This window comes from Trachymyrmex septentrionalis, unplaced genomic scaffold, assembly GCF_001594115.1.
Source record: "Trachymyrmex septentrionalis isolate Tsep2-gDNA-1 unplaced genomic scaffold, Tsep1.0 scaffold49, whole genome shotgun sequence".
NCBI classification, from domain to species: Eukaryota; Metazoa; Arthropoda; class Insecta; order Hymenoptera; family Formicidae; genus Trachymyrmex; species Trachymyrmex septentrionalis.
The window spans coordinates 733,739-755,154 of NW_017305661.1; the positions used below are offsets into that span (position 1 = coordinate 733,739).

General features: G+C 38.2%; 1 protein-coding gene across 2 annotated transcripts in view; it reads right to left on the reverse strand.

The window, feature by feature from the left end:
* Positions 1 to 21,416, reverse strand: part of LOC108751526 — a 305,551-nt gene that overhangs the window by 94,894 nt on the left and 189,241 nt on the right. For both annotated transcript variants that reach the window (XM_018491760.1, XM_018491761.1), the window contains exon 7: positions 7,196 to 7,313. In XM_018491760.1, the coding sequence (XP_018347262.1) occupies positions 7,196 to 7,313 (118 nt within the window). The remainder of the gene's footprint in view (positions 1 to 7,195; positions 7,314 to 21,416) is intronic.

Here is a 21,416-nt window from a genome sequence, read left to right on the forward strand (position 1 = left end):
CGTGAATTATATCGCGTGAGCGAGATCATTGAGTGTTAAAATATGTCTTCAATGAGTCCAATTTGCTATGTTAAAAATTAGGAAACAAATTTTTAAAAGTTCTCCATATATCAGTTTGGATTCTTTGATTTGGTCAGTATTATTATAAATATCTGTGGGAGTATGATTTCAATTTTTAAGCAGTTTTTTATATTATTATACATTTTATTTAAATGTATGAGGAGATATAGACATACAATTGGACTACGTATTCTATATCATTTCAAGAGATTGAGTTTAATAGTGTGTTTATATTTTCTTTCCTTTTAAGTTAATAATTATGTCGTTTGTGTTTATACAAGATCTAGATTATAAATATCTTAACATTGAAAGCGCGAAATGTATGAGAAACTTGTATTATATTAATTAATAGTGACCTATTTCCTTGTATGTAAAATTTACATATCGATAGCAATAATCACGAATGATCGAATTTCGGAACTTTAAAGGGACGACGAACTCGTAGAAAGTCGAGAAGTCGAGCTCGTCGTAAGTAGAGCATTCATCCGCGGATGGCAGCGGATCGTGCGAACTGACACTAAAAACGAGAAGACCTATATTCTTAATACTGTTCTAATGCTGCTAATAGTGCTCTAATGAGTGTGTAAATATCGCCGGTATTTAAACATTACATGATCGTTTTACGACGCTAATCGCACCGCGACCAATCCAATTGAGCAAAACTCACGTGACTCTTGCCATCGAGAAAATAAAAGGAGCCGTAATGATTGCATTTCACCATTAAAAAAATAATAAATCTTTATAAAAAGAGACATATATGCAGCCGGGGTCATATTTTATACGTAAATTTAAGTGAACGTACATGAAGAATCAATAGATCATAATTTCCATAAAAATATGCGATTAAAGTAATAAAGGTTTCGGATTGTGTTTTTACTCAGAATTTATTCCGAGTTTCTGTTAATTATTTCAAACTTATACTATTATACGTAAAACATTATAGAATCGATAGGTCAATTAATGTGTTTGTTCTTAAAAATTTCAATTCTTCGAGTGTTATTAGTTACAAGTAAGAACACAAAATAACTCACTCTAGATAATTTAGGTAATTCGACAAAGACAAAACCCTTGTTTCATCTTCACTATCGATGAACTTCGAAAGTCGAAATGGAATGCTTGAATTGTGCACTCAAAAATGTCAGGAAACATAAATATCTATCGATAACATTAAGAGCTTTACGACTAAAAAAAAATAGGGGAACATGGACCATCATGGTGGTCGAGAGAGAAGACATTAGGTAGAAAAAAAGATAAGAGGAGAGCAATTAGGGAAGGATGAAAAGTTGGCGGCGGCCAAAAAAAAGGTGAGGCCCTCGGATACCAGATACAATCTTAAAAGTGGGTCGGTAAACTGCAGCTGCAGATCTTTGTCCCGCAGGGAAAAGCGAGCGTGATAGCAATGAGGGACGTTTCGCCGAAGTCGTTACCGTTAACCATCGCCAGAAACGAGGGTGGCTCGTGTCGGTGGGAGGGCAGGAAGAGCCGACGATCATGTCAGTTTCTCGAGAGGAAGGGAGGGATGAAAGGATTGATGCGCGTCCATAACTCATGCGGAAATGCGGTCAGGTGCACAACTGGATCAAACGAGAGATCCCCCGCGATCATATCGTCCTGCGATCTGCCGCTCGTGACTCTCCATCCCACGTGATACACGATATATACGCGACGGGTTGCCAGCCACCGGGATGTTCCTCGGCTTACCGTTTACTCGCGCGATCGTCTATTAATTATTAGTCGTGGTATATCTGGTTGCAGTGAACACCGATATCGCGCTACTGGCCTCATCGATATTCTCGCAAGTGATCGTGCAAGTCGTTCGTAAGATCATGTGAGTCAAAGCAGTATGTATATGTGCAGAGTGTTTCAAAAGTCAATTGCTCAGGAGATGATTGGGAACTCAAAAATAAGAAAAAAAAATTGGTATGAACATGAATGGGGTTGATAGGTTCGGAATACGTTGTTTTTTCTGTAAGATTCTGATATCTGTCAAGAAATACTAAATAGGCTGTACCTTCATATAGGGACGAGAGATGCCAGCCTGGATAACGTTAAAACAGTCTGCAACTTTTATTTCATTTAAATTACAAGTATGTTATAAAACTTATAAAAGCCATCTCTTTTTTTCAATCCTGATAAAGTACAAAAGTAAAGCAATTTCAATTTTTAACATAAAAATGGCAGTTATTTTAAAACAATATTAACAAGAAAAATATCTGATTGAAAATAGACGCGAACTAAGAAAAATTCTGATTATATTAATCAGAATTCCGATTACCTCAACTAGAGTTCTAACAGATTTAAGTAAAAAATTCTGATTCGTCCATTTTCAATCAAAATTCTAATTAATCTAACCAGATATTTTTCTCAGTGAAGCATTTCGATATTTATTATATCATCCTTATTCTCGTTTTTTAGTTCCAATTGCCTCTCAAGCAATTACCCTTCACTTTTAAAATACCCTATATTTATAATCAGGGATTTTGTTTGTATAATTAAAGAGCATCTCATTTTAAAAGTGAAGAGGAAACGAGGTTTTTGTCTTTATCAGATTATATCTCAATCACATGCATTTTTCGAAAAGGAAGAAAAAAAAATTGCGTAGACACTTTTTTTATCTTGACACGTATAATTAGTATTACAAGTTTGCGAACGAATAAAATTGCGTTAATAAGACGCATCGTCACGAATGCACTTACACTGTATACATTTTCACGCGGGTATCCGTCAATTTCTCACCCTCCTCCTTAATATAACGATCAAAGCTCCGATTCATCGCCGGACAAACCGGCGATGCGAGTTAACGGTGAAAGACGAGTCGAGGTCAATTTCGCCTGGCGATGCATTTCGCGAATTACTTTTGGTGATTCGACCTTTCACCGCGACCAATCAAGTTATTACGCGTAACGCAAACCGCGGGAGTCTCGCTTGACGCTTAATATATTTCTCCCGTGTGAGATATAAGCTTTCAAGACGGCCACTGCAAAAGCCACTGCGGTGAAACATGACTTGTTACTTCACACTATGACAATCTCGAATTAAGAAAGTTGCATGGACCCGTTACACGTGTAGATTCTAAAGATCGCAGATTTTATCGTTTGCCATCAACTTATCTCTTATAATAAACACCAATTGATCATCTTCTTTTGACATTGTTCGATAACAGTTTAAAATTCACTTAGCACGTGCAAAGATACATGATGCTGCAATTTTATCAATTATTTCGAGAATACATTCATCAAAGAATTAAAGAAAATAACTTAAAAAATTAAATAACTAAATTAAATTAAATTACATTAAATAAACTGTTATTTGTAAAAATTTTAACCTTTCACTTATCAATTGCATTCTTGATATTTTTTTAGCACAAACGAAATTTCACTCTCTTCCTTTTTCAATTTTATTCAAATGTCAATTTAAACAATTGAATTTTTTAAAAAACTATTCGGTAATATAATAGAGAAATGTTAAAAAATAACCGTGGATTTTCTACGTTTTCTGAAAAGCCTTGAACAGTAAAAAAAATTTAGACAAAAAGACCAGATTGTAAGCAATAAAAATATATTGCACAGTTAATATCTTTCTTAACAAGAGCCGTTATTGCAGGCACTCCGGTAAACAAGATATCTCGCGGAAACCAAGAAGATCAAAGCTTATGAAATGATACGTTCTGTAGCGTAGCATAGGCAAGATTTACTCATAATACCAGCTATGCAAATATATGCAAATATAAATGCAAATCCAGGAAGTAGAATCAAAACGGAAACGCGCGGTCGATTAACCGACAAGCCACCCACCGTATTTCTATCAGCGAATTTCAATTAGCCAATAAACTTCGTTCGATACCTGCGGACATGCACGATGAGTGCACTTAATGCGCGATAACGGGGTACGCTTTCGCCATTTCACCTTCAACTCGCGTGAAACTAAGGCGTGATCAGAGCGCAGTTAATATTTTACCTGATCTACGTGTAAGACAGGTTTCGCCGGATCTAGGAAACAGCATGCAAATACAATAAAAATCGTCAATCTTGAGGCAAATGTTAATAATCAATTAATTAGGAGATAAACATCGCGATTGTCACCCCTCTCTGATTTTCAGCTGAAGACTCCAGTTTTTTGGAGAAACCTTTAGATCTTCGGCTAATGGAAAGAAGATTCGATGACCTTCTTTTAGAGAACGCACTACAAGACAATAATAATTTTAATCATCGATCTCTGGCAGAAGGCAACCGTACTCTCTAAAATTTTTCGAGTAAACCTCATTCTGAAGAGTGAAATCTTATTCTTAAGAATTTTTTTAAGATTCAAAAAAATTGAGTCTCTTTTTCAAGACTGGCTCAAATTTCATTCTCCACAGTGAAATTTCATTCCAAAGAATTTAGAGAGATCATACATATTTTTAAGCAACGTTCTCAGTAGTGCAGATATCGCGATACCACAAATTTGTACACGTAAATATAATATTATCCGACAGCCAACACCCGAATCGCAGTATAGATCTGCGGCTAATTTTGAAACGGTTGCATATTCCCGATTATCCATCGATCACAGCGTGATCCGTCGGATTAAACGATTTTCCGTAGGTTACGCGACGAGATGAAAGAGCGCCGCGCCGTATCTCGTCAAGTCAAGATATTACACGGCACGGTAACGCGGTAAGCGTAAAGTTGCGTATGCGTTTACGTGCACGTGGAAATTCCGGGGTCAGTTTCACGCCAAGTTCCCAGACGTTTCGTCGTTTTGCTCGGTAGCGCAATAAATCTGCATCCGCCGTGCTTATCCGCGAGTAATCTGCCACCGATAGCCCAGCCAGGCGCTATGTCAACGTCGTACCTCGCTTTCCCACTACGACCGCGGAAAAATGCTAATGAATCCCGCGCGCCGTATACACCGCCTGGTATATAACCGGCACGCTGATTTATGGCGATCGTGTTCCGCTCAGAGGATCGTTATGACACCGTCGGCTTTCGTCGCGGATTCCACGGCGCCCCTCTCGAGATTAGCTTCGCGTGTGCAAGCGGCAAATGCACGCTCCCGTGCCTGCCTGCCTGCCTGCTTTTCTTCCGGCAACGAAAGATATCGACATGTAACAATGCGTATTGTGGCCACGCGAGATGATAACTCGGTCGCGATAAATTAGAAGTATCGCTACGGCCTGGATAGTCGCCTGGGAACACGAGCGATAGGTCGTTTACGCGAGTTTTGGTATCGCAAACGCGTTTTTCTTTTTCTCTCTTTTCTTTGCGGTATCGACACGGGAAATCGTCAGTCGAGCCAGGGTATGTCTCGTTACGGCCCCCGAGTCTTTCCTCCATAAATTCATATTAATTCTCGTGAAGTTTGAAAGCGGCAGCGCGATCTCGCAACGCTTTTCCAGAAAGACCCCTTTAATTATCCCCGCGTATCGAGATATATCGCGATCTGAGAAGCCCACGGGGACAACCGATCAGCTGCGTGAATTAAACTTCACGCCGGGATACCCGATGAAAGGCGGTATACGCCGACATGACGCGGCGAAAGACAGCGTCGATGAAATCGCGGAAATTTTCCGCCACTTTTTCCCAGGCCGGCGGGAAAGAGTCGCCGACGCGGAAACGACGGACGCTGGCTCGCTCGCGTCGAAGATGCCGAAAGATAGATCGGCGAGTGTTTCTGGCCGAGAGACGCCCCGAGCGTAATAGCGCGCCGCTTTTCTCGCTCTTCGTTTTCCGTCCCGTTCTTTCCACCGTCGACCCGATACTATTCTCCCGCCCGTACGCTCGTCCCGACGAAGAGCGACGAGAGTTCGGCGTTATCGGTTGGACGGAAAATCATAAAGCCGCGTGATGACCGATACCGGCGTGGCTATCATGCGTGATGTATTTTATGAGCTGGAGAGTATGCGAATGCGGTCGCAGAATCGCGGAATGACGGCGCGATTATCACGAACGAGAGACGCAAATGCATTGAAAGCCAATGCGCAATGAAAAGAATGTATATCTGAGAAGTAAAATGATACGCAAAAAGATGATTCTGTTGAAGCATCTAAAAATTTAGCTGAATATAAATCTGAAAATAATTTTGTTGGACTATCAAAATTATCATGTAAGAAACTCGAACATGATGAGAGCGATGCTGCGAAAGTTTTAACATTCTAGCAATCAGTTTAAGTGCCTACATAATTTAATGGCCTAGTAAAATATTCATGTATGAATGATATATAAATGTAAAAACTATTTTTTTTCCAGAAAAAAAAAAAACAAAATTTATTCTTTTTCAATCCTTTTTATATTGAAATAAAGTTCAATTAGATATCTCAAACAAACAATATATTTTCTCTTGCGCACATATATATATATATTCATTAATTAACTAAATTTAAGTATTAATGTTTCAATTAATTAGCAACTGATAATTAATAAATTGACGACAATCTCGTTAAATATCGGATGTTCAGCGAAAAATCCTTTTCTGTAATCGAATCGATGTCTATTTGCTCCGATTCGGTTCTCACGGTGTTTAATCGGTTGCGTTGCACCGATATTAGAAAGCGTTCTGTCGGTAGGCACGTCGTAAGCGTGTTAATTGAATAGCTTACAAACTAGAGAAGCTTCGTTAGAGAGCTTGTAGGAAGAGATGCGGTCAAGTTGGAAAGAACGGCAAGCCGCGACTCTGCTCCGTATCGACGATTATACGTGGGCGTGCCCGCGACTTCATGACGGTGGAAAATTATAATTATTACCAACATCGGCGTCGATCACGTTTATTTAACGGAAAGCTCACGCGCGCTCCTTCCTTCTCGCCCAGCCGGGATTAATAAATTGCCAATTCGGAGTCGGATGATTTCAGTTATTATCGGCTACAACAGCCTCGTTGAGGAGTACAGATGCCGGCGTAATAAATGGGTGTCTCGCACCAGTATGCCGCGGCCGTAAAGTGTGAATTTTCTTGCGAGTTAAAAACGCCCTTCGTAAAAATTATCGCGGCCGCGTCGCCCGCTAATCGAATTCATAAATTATGGTATGGTTCAGCGGGCCTCGCACGCGCGACTGATCTCGCGATAATCCCGATTGATTTATTGATACCCCGCAACTGCAGACCGTATGGTCTGATCTCGACGTGCGCCAAAATGATGCATTATGCGATGGATACGTACCTGGGTAGACGAGCGAGGTAGAGTAGAAAAGACGACGTCTCTCTAATGGAAAGGGTTTCCCTTGTGGATACATTGTCCTCGAATTCGATAACCGGTCTCCCGACGACGTCCGAGTATCCTGCAACAATCGGAACAATTTTCGTTAGTATTATCTTATTTAAAATTTGTCATCGATGAACAGTAACTCGTTCATATAAAAATATTTGTAAACTGCGCACGTAATATCAAAGTTACACGATTGTATTGTAATATTGAATTTTTCCATTCTAAAAAAAGATGCAAATCTCTAGAGATCTGCAAATCTTTAAAAGATAATTTTTCTGTGCACATAACGTGTTATTTCTTCGCATGTTTATAGTGTAGCAGATACATGCGATGGCGCAACATGAATTGTCTCAACAGTGCAGAAAACGTTGGCGAGCATGGCTGATTACAGAGCATGATTCGATTTACGATGAGCGATTGCCGATTGCAATCTTTCTATCCGGCATAAATTATTAAATGACATCCTTTTAGTTGTATCCACCTCGGGAGAGTAGGTCATCTTTGAATAAGGTCTCTTAGCTACGGGGTGAAATGTACCAGCAGTGACATTACAAACAATTCCGTGATCATAATAGATAATATCGAGAGTAACAGTTCGTTTTCATCCGTGTTATTGCAGATCGTGATGTCGGGGTCGTAACCTAACTATATACTACTGATCATTAAATAAAGCCGACGCCTCTAAGCATTGCTTAAAGATGATCTGCGTTCGAGAATGTAACACTATAAAAAAAGTTCTACAAATGAACATCATGAATGTTAATTACTAATTGACTTCGCATTTATCGCCTACAAGTAGTAAATGAAAATATATTTGAAGAAATCGATAGAGAGAAGTTTATAACTAGAAATATATTTTACTACGTAGAAGAATAAAATATTCAGAGATTAGCACCAAAATCAACACACAACCGCTCTACATAATTTAAAAATAATATAAAATCTGTGTGTGTATTGAATATCTTTTTTTACTTCTGTTGCTACAAATTTACACGTTCACAAAATTTGGAACAGTCAAAAATTGAATTTGTATTTTTATGAATAATTTATATTTTTGTAAATTAAACGCAAAATAAGACTTTTCAAGCCTTTATATTAATAGATGTAGCATTGAGATATAAGTAAATCGTATTAGAAACACGAGCTGAAAGAAACCAATATACAATGTAATTTTCTATTAAGATGTAGAATTCTATGAAACGTTTCATATACGATGAAAGCTTCGTTCTGCTTTATATTTAGATACACACATAATAGTCCAAAACATTTTCAAAGGTATCCATGTAAATAATAACAGGTATTATTTAATTGATTATGTAATAACGCGATAAAAATGTCTAATGACTGACAAACAGCCACGCTAATCTCAGCTTTAAAATATCTCAAAAACTTAACTCTTTATACCTTTTATTTTTTCTGTATAATAAAACATTAATTAATTGCTCAATTTCTTGTCTAGAGTTTAATTTACAGTTACCGCAGCTAACTCAAATGACAGTGAAACTAAAGATTAGTTTTAGCTTTCATATAGTGACTTTCATTATCATTATTATTTATCGTTCAATCATTCAACGATATTCTATCCTATAATTACAAACAGTTCTGAGATATGATAAATTAATCATAACGACATGATTTGTCAATATGTACCCAAAGCCCGATTTCTAATGCGTATCAATAACATATTGTGTATCATAAACATATTTCAGGTATGGTATATTTACTTTGTGTTATTTGTAACAAATGTGTTGTGCAAGATTATATAAAACTATCATATGTCTACTGTACGTTATAATAAATCGTGATAAAGCAACACTTGCACTGTATTGTTAATATTGGAAGAAATAAACCGTTGATAAAAAATGATATGTAGCTGCATTAAACTTGTAAATAAACAGTACTCCACAATACGTGTAATAGCAAAGATTCATTTCTGGCGTTTTAATAATTTAAATACCATAATGATACAGATTACGGTCCAGCCACAACGCTAACGGATAAAGTGTCGATCGTTCTATAAATACGTCAAAATAGATTTCTCGAATCGGCGTATCGCCTCTGCGATCGCAAGCAAACCGCGTGGGCGGGTTTCTCCCTTTTCATGCACGACGAACGGCCGCTCACGCACTCGTTGTTGCGTTAATCGAACTGCACGCATCGCGGCCACTTATCGCCGCTAGTGCGTAGTGGCTGCGTCGAGTGGACCGCGACCACCAACAGTGGGCGCGCAGCTTTTTTAACGATCGCGCTCGACGTTCGCTCGAATTACCATAACCGATCGATTACCGGTGCACCATGCGCAAGCGAGGGGTTTCTCTCGGGGAATGAAGACGTTAATCCGGACTGCCTGCTCGCTGGAGAATTACCGCCTTCGCAGTGCAACATATTCAGCACTACTGTTATAGATATGGCGACATTAATGGGACAGAATTCGATAGTGCACGGAGAACGATATGGTAGAATATATAAATACATTCAATTGATCAAATAATTTGTCTTTCAATAAATACTATTTATTTAATGCCGAAAATTAAAGAGCTGTAATTTAAAGAGATCTGAAGAAACATAAAAATCTCTTATTAATTCTTTTGTTAATCTTAATTTTTTTGTTACACAATCTGTCTTTTTAGATAATCTTAAATTAACATCGGTCTTTCTTTTTTTTAATAACAATTTGAAATTTCACTTCCAACGTGATAAATAATGAAAATTTATAGTTACAACATATAAAGGCGTTATCAAAGAACGATAATTGATACGATTGTATACCACACGTAACGAACTGATCTGAAAGACGATTGTGCGATTGCCATTTTTCTACCGACATAAAGCGATCTTCTCAAAGCTACGTTTTGTGCACTCGGAATATCGGCCACGGGTTGCAGAGATGATCAGCAGATTCGCTCGGGCGCATACATATGTACATGTATATCCGTTTCGCATATGCGCGCATTCGCCGATCGCCTCTACAAATCGCCGATCGTTCATCATCATCGTCTCACTCCTACCCGATAAAGACTCAACGCGGGCCCAGCTCGGCTTTTAACGTAAATCAAGCGTGCTTATGGTCGGCGCGACGTCTCCTCTCCCTCCCTCCCCCCCCCTCCCCGCGAGGAAGAAAGCCCCGTAGTTCACTCTGGAGGCGTCGATTCTTTCGTCTCGTCTTCTCCGCGCGAGCGGAGTAGCCGCGAGGCGCGCGTCGCGTATACGGGGCGTGCGCGTGGTGTGGGAACTCGTGAGAAAGATGAACGATAGCCAGATGGATACGTCAATATGCGTGCCATTAGCCGTTACTTTTTGGATTTATTGCACGATGCCCCGTAAATCCCCGTGATTTCTAATTACATGGCCGCATTTGCCCTCCCCCTCCCATCCTGCCTCTCTCTCTCTCTCTCTCTCTTTCATCTCCTTAACTTCCTACTTGTTCTCGCGGCTCTTCGCCAATCAATTTCTATTAAAATGAAAACGTCGATGCACCGCGATCGCGAGACGGACAACGCCTGGCCGCAACGCGTAATTCACTTCATAAATTATTATCCTCGATTCTGCTGCGACGGATATTGCGGACTGGCCGGAATTGCGGGTCTGTAATACACTCGCGATTTAATCGCAGATTGATACTCGATGTATCCAATCCAGACAGCTGAGTGTTTAATTAGTCGATTGAATGAATTATCGAGCAATTCTTTGAAAATAATAATTCTCGATTACGCTGATGATTGCTTAAAACTACTATGACGCGTTTTTAATACACATATTTTCTTTATGAATTGATAGACATCTTGAAACTTGATTTGCTTTTACAGATAAAATATATACTTATTCTTACTAAATTAATCAATTTGAAATAGATAAATGAGAATAAATCTAATTAAATAAGAGAAATCTTATTTTTTAGTCAAAGAGCAGATCTTAGTGCTTAAATATTTCTGTGTAAAATTATATAACTTATATATCTGATATTATTGCAAATCGCGCGTCGAAATCTTTTTTGATCTTGAAACGCAATCATAAACAGAATCACAATAGTAATATCACAAATTAAATAGACAAACAACTTAATTTTTAATTGCCAATAAGCATTTTTATAAAAATATTAATAATCTAATGTAAATAAGAATATTAGCGAATAATTTGTTGCTGAAAATATTGTCTCAGCCGGGATTCGAACGATAAAGTTAACGATAAAGTTCGAGAATATATGGGACAGGAAAACGATTCCATCGGAAATATTCCAAGAAATAATGTCGAGAAAGACAACATATATATTTTTAACAATACACATTTCTCTCTCTCTCACACATTTTCTAATATAATTTAATGTTGGTTCTTATTATCGGCAAATATTGAAGAGAAAGCTGCAAAGGTGTGAAAAGGATTGCAATAATCTTTCCATTCTTGCCTGTATTTTTTTTTCTTTCTCCTTTACGTGTCTATGAAACCGTTAGTTATACTATCCCGTAAAAGCTAAGCTATATGAAACGTTTCTCGGAAACAAGAGGAGAGCGAAATTGCGTATTGTGAGTACAACTATTACATGATCGAAACAGGAGAGTATCTTCTGTGAGTGTAGTATCTTCAGCGCGCTCGATATGGGATTTTCTACAAGCATATTGATAAGAGAGAAAACTCGTCATCGTGCTCGGCTAGGCGTGCAGCAAGTTGACCCTCTGAGCTCCCACAGGCACGACTCGCCTGTGGATTAACACTCGTTAGCTCGCCCAAGATGCTATAATCGCTTAATTAGTCGCCTCAATGCACCACCACGTACTTGTTAGGGTAATCGGCGATTATACATTCGCCGCGGCAAGTAGCGCCGTAAGTTTCTCGCAATGTAAGCCCGTCGAGGAAGTTCCGCGATCGTAACTTCGCCGCGACAAATTAATGGCTTGACTAACGTTCTTTCGACTTCGACTGCACGTCGTACAGTTACCCGCGTGACGAATATTCACTTTCGCCAATGAGATTATTCATTAATTAATCACTGACTTTGCATTATTTATCTTCATTTTTATTGAAATTGTAAAATTTCGAAAATCACGCAAAATTAATACTAATGCCAGATGTAAGTATTTTAAAGAAAAAAATAAATATTGAGTTTCATTGAAATTTTTAAATTCACAAGTAAGTATCTGCGAATCAAATAAACAAAAATTTGTCGTGTCGTAAGAGAGAACATTTGTCCGACAATTCACGATATCACCTAATATTCCGAAAGTATATACTATTTGTTCAAAATTTCCGGATCGCATTACTATTTGGAAAGTTGAATTGACGCATAAGGATCAACGAGACGTGTCATTCTCGTTTAGAAAAATATCCGTGGTAATACGGGAAAAAAAATCTCCACCTCTATTAACCTTGAATCTTTCACCTTTCGACGGACCATCGACTTCTGCAAACCAGTCGTCGATCATACGCGATACATGCTCCAGGTGTTCTAGCCGAGAGTGCGGGAACATATATATATATATATACAATTCGATCCTTGACCCGAACCTCGTGTCGTGCTCGCCTGTATACACCCGATGTGCACATATCGCGACGCTAAGATGACGTTAACCGCGCCCCGACATTATCTTACCATCATGACCGTTATTGAGAAGCCATGGGAGAGACCAGCCGGTCAATTAGTAGTGGCGGAATCGATCTCCATTGGAAACACGCTACCGAATGGGCCTAACATCGAAACAAATTCACAGAGGTTGTTTACAAAATCTCATGGAGGATATTTCAATCAGACGACAGACAAAATATCTTCGCCACTCGTTACAAGTCCTTGTATTCGTATACTGCACTTGTCATATTATTTTCTTTACGTATCTTTCGTGTATTCAGCCATTTACAAAAGTAAGTTTCAAGAAGTAATGGGTCGAGCGATCGTGTGAATCGTTAATATAAACATTACTTTATATTACGTACGTACCCCCCAATTCCTTCCCTTCGAAAAACAGGTGATTCGCACCGCTGTTGAACCCTGCCTGTCAACACTTGTAGAGACTCCGTCTTGAGCAAGCTTACGAAGTGAGGACTCGCGAAACCGGTAATGCTGAAGCGTTACGAAGTAAATACAAACTTTACAACCATGACCTTGACTCTCGATCGCACGAATGCGGTTGCATCGGCCGTAAAGATCGCGGGATCACGCCCTCGTCTCTCGATCTCATCCTAAAGTATTCTGCCGGCATGACCGAGTCAGGGTCGGGGTGATACGGAATGCGTGTGCGGCATGTATAGTCGATTCGTGCGTGGCTAATGCACTTGATCCAATCGTCGACGTGATAACCATAATCACGTGCGGTCCAAGTATACCGCGGATACGTACGTACGTACGTACGTATGTACACGATCGAGCTCGCGCTCGGTCGATTGCACGTCCGCCGAGAGAAGGATGCAGTTGCACCGCGTGATGCAGCGTGATGCACGTGCGCTGACGCATCGGGCCTAATGCGATTCGAGAAAGCCGAATCATCGTGGCATCCGCCTATTTTACAGAGTAACATGGATTTATGTGCCTAGTTACTCTCACGCTATTATACAACGCCGCGAAGAAGAAATAAATACTTCCATATGCGAAAAAATCATTTCCGTTGCGTTACAATACTGTAGAATTTATTACTGGCTAGCTTCACGAAGTGAACACGCTTTTATAATTGTTACTTGAAATATAATACACCAAATTTTTCATGTTAAACTTATAATAATAGATCATTAAAATAGAATTAATTGACATGTTATGATAAATTTAATTTACCTCTCTGTAAGATCGGAAAAAAAGTAATCTTGTCTAATACGTAATATTAGAAAAATCTCTTTGGATGAAAATTAGATAAATCATATTTATTGTTTGGTCTTTCAGATTATGTAAGAAATATTCAAGGAAACTAATAAGGTTAACTTTTTAACTTTATTAATTTTTCAATTATACGTTTCCTATTGCACGAATATTTATCAAATGTCTCTATATTTGTTTCTTGCTTATTTACTATGTTCCTCAATCACGCATCGTTCCACTAACATTATTCTCTAATACATTGACGATGCAAGGCCTCCACGGTGAATCTCACGCCCCCACGCCAATAGACGTCCATTACTATTTACGAGCAGAAACGGATCGGTCGCAGCTTCGTTTGCATATTCTGTTTTATTAAACCATACATATTACGTTATAAACGACACGAACTAAAAAACATCTAATAAACATTTTATGATTTCTTCCTTTTCCGTAATAATTACACGAAATATTAATGATGGAGAAAGAAAAAATCATAAAATTTTATCGGTCTTATTTTTTATTATAAACAATGTCTAAATACTATATAAACTACTATATAAACTATTTTGATTTCAGTATTTTATTGTTTTTTATATATTAAAAAAATCTTAATTATTCAAATTATAATTACCTTTTTTAAATACAATATTTTCTGATATCATTTATTAAATTTCTAATCTTAAAACAATGAAATTCGAATCTTAAAATTCTGCTTCTAATACTTTTTATAATTTTGAAACAAAATCTCAATCGCAAAAATAACGTATTGTTCAAATAATTATGAGACATATTACAACAAAATGATATCCAAAAGTTGTAGACGTAAAATTTATTAATACGTTCCTTTTATTGTGTATAAAAATCACGCATCGATCCGAAGAATTTGTTCCGATCGCTCGTACCAATCGTGCGAATCTTTTCTCCGCGTTCGATGCCGGTTTCCCTAGAAAATAAGATCGGTGCACAGACCAGGTTTCGAGAAGCGACTCGTTCCATGAACACAGATCGGTGTGATAAGAACGGTCGATAACGGGTCTTCGGCGGGTGGGCGTATTTACGTTTGCAGAAGCGATCAAGAGTACCTCCCGGTTATATGCCGATCGGAGATGGTTTGATACAAGATTATTCGAATCCTTGTTTACGAGCGCAACATCGGGCAACGTCAGCAAATAATTCGATAAAGAGATACGTGTTTAATCAAGCACAGAAATAAACTTAAAATATCTAGTACAGCTATTAGTTAATCACAATAGATGATCAAAAATCTGTATAGACTTTGTCTAAATGTCTCGCCAATTTAAGGGTTCCATTAATAAAAAAAGATTATAATTTCTCCACGATTAGAAATGCAAGTTTTTTTTTTTTAATTTAACGGCCGTTTTATGATTACGTTAATATTCGCGAACTTGTTATAGGGAGCAGCTAAATATCATCTTTCTTAACTCGTAGATCTTGTTTGCGAATAATAAAGAAGTCAACGGTAAAGTCGAGAGTCTGGTAACGAACAGTTCTCTCTCTCTCTCTCTCTCTCTCTCTCTCTCTCTCTCTCTCTCTCAGACTACTCAGGCTACTCGAATATCGATATTTACGATCCTCTCTGATTATTTCCGATTGAGTCTTGGAAGCATTAGGGCATTAGTTACCATGTGGCTGCTGGTCAGACATTACTTACGTCCACGTGGACATTTCTCATAACAACCGGTCGAATATGCAGCGGCAGTTACTACTTGCATGCATTCCTTGCTATCGAGCGGCTTACCCATGAGTGCATTTACTACTTTCTCGCACAAGAGCGGCGCGAAATGTTGATGTTTTAGAATCGCATAAAGTGCTTACAAAACAGATCAATTCGTGTATTGCATACACTGTCGTTTATTAAACATGGACACAGTATGTAACATGAAACGCATAATATATACACAGCTGTTATGTGAGTAAATCTGATCTAAGTTAATAGTTTACTTTGATCACATTGTTCGAATAATTTGGATAACTTTTCTCAAACAATTTAAACTTTATTAGTATCTACAGATTATTTTGTAGGATTTAAAACAATTCTCAGTTTAGATTTGAAAAAAATTACATATCAAATCGACATTTAACATAAGAAATTAATTTCACATTTTTACGTAAATCTAATTATTGAATTACTGTTTCATATATATATATATACAAGTAATCTGTAGATAGCGGCTTTGGGTTAATAATAAACGTGATTAGCGCAATAGAAAATTCACGGTGAGTTAATAAATCGTACAAAACGTTAGTCGGCAATGATCATCAGAAGCGCATTGATCACTAGGAAGGAGTATCTAAATGAGAGAAATATTGATTGGACATACTTGTTGGGTCTAATCTGCGATTGCGATTACCGTTTGCATTCCTCTCTGACAAATCCGCGAAGTGCATTTATTATCACGCGACTCTCTGTACAAATAGTGTTTCAAAGGTGCAAATTTTTTAAATTAAAATCAGATATATGTCACTGATTAATGAAACATCATCAATATCGTATTGCCTAGGAGATTAGAAGGTAGGAACGTGGATCTTCGCAAAGAAATTAGTTGTAAACATCTGCGAGATATTTATTTTGACTAATGAACGCATTCGTCTCTTTGTATTTTGCGATAAGTCCATTGCTCTTGCTGGAGAATAATTTTCATCAATGTACTATCTTACATGTATTACGTATATTAGCTTTTGTAATGTAATTCACAATAATTGATTAAAATAACAGCGTTTCTAGTGAAGAATAAACGATTAGGCAAAAAGCACAATACAATTTATGCAACCACATGAATATGTATCGCTCTCAGTAATTAGAGTGAGGTAATTAGTGTAAATTCGCGGTAGCAGAGAGCGAATGAATCGCAGAAGTTGGCAAAACCTAGAGCCGTGCGTGTTCAATTAATTCAATAAATGCAGCCTGGCAACAGCCTGTTCCTTTGAGTATCTCCATTTCGAGAACAAGTCAACCGCTATGGCTTGTGGCTTCCTTACAATTAGTGTGGCCATTCGCACGGCGCCAATCAACGCAGACACCCTCCTCCCCCCTCCCCCTCCCCCTCCCCCTGTTTCGGGAACCGTGTGCATCGCAATTAGTCCCATGGAAAATCTGCACGGCGGTTAATAACGCATGTCGATAATCGGGCGAGGTGCATCGATCACTCGAGAGAAGGCATTATCGATTGGCCTCGGCGAAATCTTATCCTGCGCCGCGCGCGATGCAGCACATCGACATCGGACAGCCTCCTCTTCTCTTGGGATCTGGGTCGTACCCTGAATTCAGTCTGCGTGCGCGATATCTACGATTACCGCGTAATTGCCTGCGTGCCCAGGCCGCGGCCTAAAGAGCACCTAAAACGAGGGCCGGGCCGTGATTATCGAGTATCGAAAATTATAATGCTCCGCCGTCTCGCGTGCATCACCGGTATTAAATGGCGAGAGGTATGATTTCGCGGCGATTTTTTTTTTGAGGGAAAGCAAAGCTCGCCGAACGCGCGCACATACCCGTAACACAGTAAATTTTACGACAAACAGATTTACATGGCTGCCGTGGATTACGCGATAAATTACAATATTAATTTCTTGAATAATGTTCTGCTTGCAAATTTACAGTTTTTTTTAAATACATTAACCCATATTTCGACCGCGCCTTCGTTTCAAAATACGAGTATGCCTGTTATTCTGTTTACTTAATATGAAACATTAATGCCAAATTGAAACGAATAATTAATAAATAATGATAAATGAAACTACAGACATAACGATCCAATGGTATTATTGAAAAAAGTGCGTAAAAAGATAAGTACCTCAATGGGTCAGATTCTGACATAGATTGTAATAATTTATTTCTATAGAAGAAAAACCATGCGCGATTACAGAATCGTAAACTACTGTGCACTCCAAAAAGTCGAAAATAGCCAAAAATTCTTAATAACTTTTTGAAGAACGATGAATAAGGAAGCAGAATTTCTTGAATCCTTATCTTCTCCGTTAGATAGCAAATCTAGAACCTTTACAAACAAGCTGTAGTAAAACTTTCTTCGAACGCGGATGCTACATGATTCCAATTTATGCACGCTTGGATTTTCAGAAAGCCTTTGATTTGTTATAGAACGCAGGAATATCCAGACTCATAAATAAGCCCTATTTGCATATACGCATACACGTTCGCGTTTCGCGGCTTTCAAACTTCATTAGCCACAAGGTGAATAAACACGGAAAGAAGCGGAAACTAGAATCCACTTAATCTGGCCGACCCTAATGCAAGATACACATTTCATGTTTTTATCAGTTTGCGACTTGCGTGAACATTACCGGCGAATATCGCTATTCGTCATAAGCTCATTGCCAGTCGCATGGCTAATGTTTCAACGTATTCAAGTGGAAAATCAGAATTACTTGGCGCACGTCCTGAACAACATCCCACCTTGAATAATCTCTAAAGAACAGAGATAAATTTATTCACCAGCAAAAACAGTTTACGTTCCACGGCCGAATTTCTATTTACTTCTTTTCTAAAGTTTGTATCATTAAGTCATTACAGCTGATATATGTAAATTCATATCTTTAAGTAGCTTACTTCTAAATGTTTCATTACAACTTGGAAACGTTCCTAAAAGTTTGGTTATAATTTGCATGCTCGAGTGGCATTTACTTTCTAAATCTTTTTTTGATTGTCGCACGTACTTGTGAAAAATAAGACAAATCGCGTCACATGCTTTGTGGATACGGAATAGGAGATGTCCAGGATTTTCTAATTTTCTCACCATCGCAATGCACAAGCGGTGGAGGCGGTAATTATGTGAATCGGATAATTGGGATTTTCGTAATAACACGAGAGGCGGCCGATGATCGCATAGCCGTAACGAGCCGTTTCTAAATCGCTGAAATCGTGATATCAAAGTGTTTGCCCAGCCATCGCGCTCTCGCGTTTAGATATGCGCGTGCCATCTTCGATAATGCTTCGGTGGTGGATCACATAGTTTATCGCATGTCGAATGTAACGGAATGTATGCCTCTCTTTTTGCACGCTTGCAGGCACGTATATCCTGGCTCAGTCACGCTTCGATATATTCTCAAAGTAACAATTTCACAATCCCCTAATTGTAAGGCGAAGGGTTGAGTATAACCTGGCGACCATTAAGAATGTCTTACATGTTGAGGATACAATATCTCTCTTTCTCTCTTCATTTTCGGTCAAGCAACGCTGACCGAATATATTTTCTCTTAGAAAAATATATAAGATCTAATAGCAAACACACACCAGTCGTAACAGCTTGCTGTTAGAAAACTGTCCATAATGAAATACATTATTTTGTTAAATTGATACAGAATATATAAAAAAATATATAATACGTATTAAACGGCATTTATTTTATAGAATTCATTTTTTCATTAGAATTGTATAATATAAATTGTGGTTAAGAAGCAACATAATTCAATTTTGTTGTACAAAATAATTTGTATAATAAAATTGAATTATGTCGCTTCTTAACTTCGCGACACATTTTTCCAGATACTTTCACTGTTGTACGCAGAACGTGTTCCATATCTGATTCATTACAAGTTTGTATACCAAATGTACAGTTAAAAATTATGGTATGGTGTGTGTGTGTGTGTGTGTGTGTGTGTGTGTGTGTGTGTGTAGTCCCCACCTTTTCTTGCTACGTATTTAATTATTACGTCGCTCGAAGCTCGCACGCTCGAAATAACGCACATGTACCGTAAACCATGCATAACTAATTAGGCTAATAAACTCGGGGCGCGATTCGAGCCGGCACGAGAAATCCCCTTCTCATAAATACGTCTATTATCATAACTCGTCCATACGCGGGCGGTGAGGCGCGGAAGAGACGTAAATTTTCGCTATTTTCCACGCGTGATAAATTATCGCGGTCCCGATGGGCGCGCAACACACACATCGCCGTTTTTCTGAGGACGACGTGCAAGACTCTCTAGCCTATTCCGCCCACATGAAGGCCACCGAGCCTCCTGTTGCTGGTCAGGCACGCATCAAGGCGTGTGTGCGTTACCACTACGATAAATGGCCATTGATTCATCGCGGGCGGCGTACGGTGTCACGATAATAAAATACTTCCATGTAATTAGGCCCGCGAGAGTACCGGCCGATACGCTTGACTAGTTGAACGCGATCGATCGATGACGGCTATGACGGCCATGAAATGCCGGATATGATGGTACTCGATTTAAATACCCGCATGCGCTATTAGCGCGTGGGTCGACTTTCATAATACAATGAATGGGATTATCGCCGGCGTTTCGAATTGTTCCCAAAGCACTAATTTTATTAAAATCAATAATCGCGCGCGCGAGACACATAACGTAAAAACGCGCGTTCAATGTAATAACAATTCAATCAAAAAACAATAAATTACTTTTTAATTACTCTATATATTGTTATTGTTATGTGTGCGATACAGAATAGATTTCAATATGTATGTATTATCAACCTTTCATCTGCCAATCCGAGTCTTTTTCGACGTAACATTTCACTCTTAAATTTCTTCGAAATAAAGGAAGACAGGTTTTCCTTCATAAAATCTAATTGAAAAAACTATTCCGTAATGTAATAGATATATTATAAAATAACAATATATTTTTTCACATCTTTTGAAAGCCTAAAACACTAAAGAAAACTTCGACTGGACGGAGGGAGTAAAAATATGATTACACAGATGGAGAGTTAAATTACAGGCATATAATAATTTGTTGATTTTCTATTTTTAATTAATAATTAAAATATTTTATTTATAAATATTTCGTATTTTCTTCTTTGCCAAGTATCGCTATGCACTTCCTTTGGATAATCGATACTATTTAGACGACAATAACGCGAATATACTTTCTTATAAGGATAAAACACGTATGTTTATAAATATATACTTCTATTCAAATGCATGGTCTTAATTAATATTGATGCTGGAAGAGCCTAAATACTACCACCTGATCATCTTAGGTTGGATTAATCGTTTCGACTGTGTGTAATCATATTTTCCCGCCGCATCTACTTAATCACCTTTAGTATATCTTTAGTGTCTACCATTCCAGTACATCTACCTATCGCAAATGTTCGTCTAGTAGCATCGGCCGTAGGCGGTGATATGGATCTTCCGTGCCGGATCCTCATTCCACTTCCTCTTTTGCATACCTGATATATTCTCCTGTTAAAAGTGCCTGATCCTAAACACAGGGTATGCCAAATTGCAAGCCGCAATTTTGTTTATCTCAACGAAATGATATCCCCTAGGAAAATCGTCGTGCTTCGGAGTAATAAATTAATTTACAAAATAGTAACTATACAACTCTTACGTTGCATTAATGACTGGTACTGAATATCACACACAGTTATATAGTGTGTATGAAAAACAATAAGCC